The sequence below is a fragment of the Guillardia theta genome (genome assembly GCF_000315625.1).
Source record: "Guillardia theta CCMP2712 unplaced genomic scaffold GUITHscaffold_505, whole genome shotgun sequence".
NCBI lineage: Eukaryota > Cryptophyceae > Pyrenomonadales > Geminigeraceae > Guillardia > Guillardia theta.
In genome coordinates this window covers 1-2,188 of record NW_005434197.1, presented here as the reverse complement: position 1 = coordinate 2,188, position 2,188 = coordinate 1, and the positions used below count along the sequence as shown (strand labels likewise).

The 2,188-nt window shown below is 52.4% G+C and overlaps 1 protein-coding gene across 1 annotated transcript in view; it reads left to right on the top strand.

Moving 5' to 3' along the window:
• The window catches only part of GUITHDRAFT_166975 (hypothetical protein), a gene marked incomplete at its 3' end in the record, with an annotated part of 3,003 nt that extends 1,149 nt beyond the window's left edge, over positions 1-1,854 (top strand). The window contains exons 3-7 of the mRNA XM_005817863.1: positions 140-484; positions 531-666; positions 979-1,179; positions 1,644-1,720; positions 1,831-1,854. Of these exons, the coding sequence (XP_005817920.1) occupies positions 173-484; positions 531-666; positions 979-1,179; positions 1,644-1,720; positions 1,831-1,854 (750 nt within the window). The 5' untranslated portion in view covers positions 140-172. The remainder of the gene's footprint in view (positions 1-139; positions 485-530; positions 667-978; positions 1,180-1,643; positions 1,721-1,830) is intronic.
• Between the last annotated feature and the right edge of the window lie 334 nt (positions 1,855-2,188).

Below are 2,188 nucleotides of genomic sequence, written 5' to 3'. Positions count from 1 at the left end.
GCCTGCCTGCCTGCCTGCCTGCCTGCCTGCCTGCCTGCCTGCCTGCCTCCCTGCCTCCCTGCCTCCCTGCCTGCCTTCCTGGCTGACTGGCTGCCTGCCTGCCTGCCACCCTACCCTTCCTGCCTGTCTCACATACACACAGAAACATCTCCATGCGATCGTCTGCAAACGGATGTTTCTCGGCAGCGCTGAATTTGCAGCAGTCAAGTTGCTACAGGCATGGTGCAGGAGGATTCAGCCGCTGCCTCGTCATCCCTGCCTTGACCTTAACGCCATGGCGTCAGTTCGGTACTGCGGGCTCATACAGGCGCATCGATCGCTACAGCGACTGGTCAAGGCCTCGACCAGCTCGACGATTCTCTTCGTGAGGACGTTCCCAGTCCAGGAGCAGACGCTCTTTCTCTCTCATTCGTTGCCCCGGACGGCAGAGGAGAAGGAGGAGGAAGGGGGACAGAGACTTGCTGCAAAGAGGATACTTGCTGAGGTGTGCTGTTTGATGTCTCGTTGATTTGTTGACTTCTTCTTTCAAGTTGTACAAAATGTACATGCCTGAATTCATCGTTGGCGTGGAGAAAGTCTCCTTCAACATGCTGCAAACTCTATCTCGAGTCCGATATTGCAACGTTCTGCAAGCTTCTATCAAGATTGTCAGCTACACCAAAGCAGGTTGTTTGAGGCGTTTCTGTATGCCGCAGTCTTTCCGCTGCATGCTCTACTCCTGCACTCTCTTTCTGCCCCTTCCTTTCCTGTTCCTTCTTAGTTTTTCCTCTTCTCCCACCGTTTGTACCCTCAGTGAATTCATCATCATCATCATCATCATCATCATCATCATCATCATCATCATCATCATCATCATCATCATCATCTTCTTCTTCTTCTTCTTCTTCTTCTTCTTCTTCTTCATCTCTTCCTCCTCCTCCTCCTCCTCCTCCTCCTCCTCCTCTTCTCATTCTCCTCATCTTATTTCTCTGTCACCAGCGGTCATTCGCTTCAAGTACAACACGTCTCCTCCTGTGGGCTCATCGCTCCTCCGTTTCTTCCCTTCCGCCTCGTCCTCCACCAGGCTCGCCAACCATGCCTGCCACGTCGCCAAGGACTGCCTGGCAGCTGGGAAGTTCAACAACGCTTCTCAGCTCCTCCAGCTCGCAGCTGACGACATCGAGCTAGCCCTTGCTCGCAGTGAGACATTGCTCCTCCTTCCCTCGCATCCTGCTGCTGCTCCTCTCCTGCTGATGCTGCTGCTGCTGCTGCTGCTGCTGCTGCGGCTCCTGCTCCTGCTCCTTCTACTCCTCCTGCGGCTCCTGCTTCTGCTCCTGCACCTGCTGCTACTGCTCCTGCTCTTCCTCTTCCACCTCTTCCTGCAAGCTGCTGCTGCTGCTGCTGCTGCTGCACCTGCTCCTCCTCTTGCTCTTGCTCTTGCTTCTGCTGCTGCTGCTGCTGCTGCTGCTGCTGCTGCTGCTGCTGCTGCTGCTGCTGCTGCTGCTGCTGCTGCTGCTGCTGCTGCTGCTGCTGCTGCTGCTGCTGCTGCTGCTGCTCTTCTCTTCTCAAACTTCTCTCAGAGCGGTACAGAGATGAAGTGAAGGCTTACATGAAGCTGTCGCGGGTGCTGCCCAAGTTTTGCAGGAGATTTTATTCGCCTTTAGGAAGACTGAGAATGAAAGTCCTGGAATTGAACAGAGCGATTGATCGAGACGTCATGATGGGAGTATCCAGCAAGGAGGTAACAACGATATTGTTGTTTTCAACCGAAATTCTTGTTTGTTTGTTTGTTTGTTTGTTTGTTTGTTTGTTTGTTTGTTGATGCTTGTCTCAATGACAACGTTTGTTTAGCTGTTGTTGGCAAGCAATCTTTGAATTGTTTTGCAATCTGTCTTCATACTTTTTGTCTTTCTCTGTCCTCCGCATACTCCAACTCTTCCTCCTCCTCCTCTCATCCTCATCTTCATGCATTTCTCTACCCTATCTCTTTCCTCTACTGTATTTTCCATCCAGTGCTCGTGCTCCTGCTCCTGCTCCTGCTCCTGCTCCTGCTCCTGCTCCTGCTCCTGCTCCTGCTCCTTCTCTTCATTGCAGACGTTAGCAATCTGTGCTCTATCAACTTCTAGCTTGACTGCAGTCTGTCAGCTCTCAGTGCTCCGATCTAGACTCGAATCCTTCAGGGGTGAGATGAGGCAGATAAAAGACAACA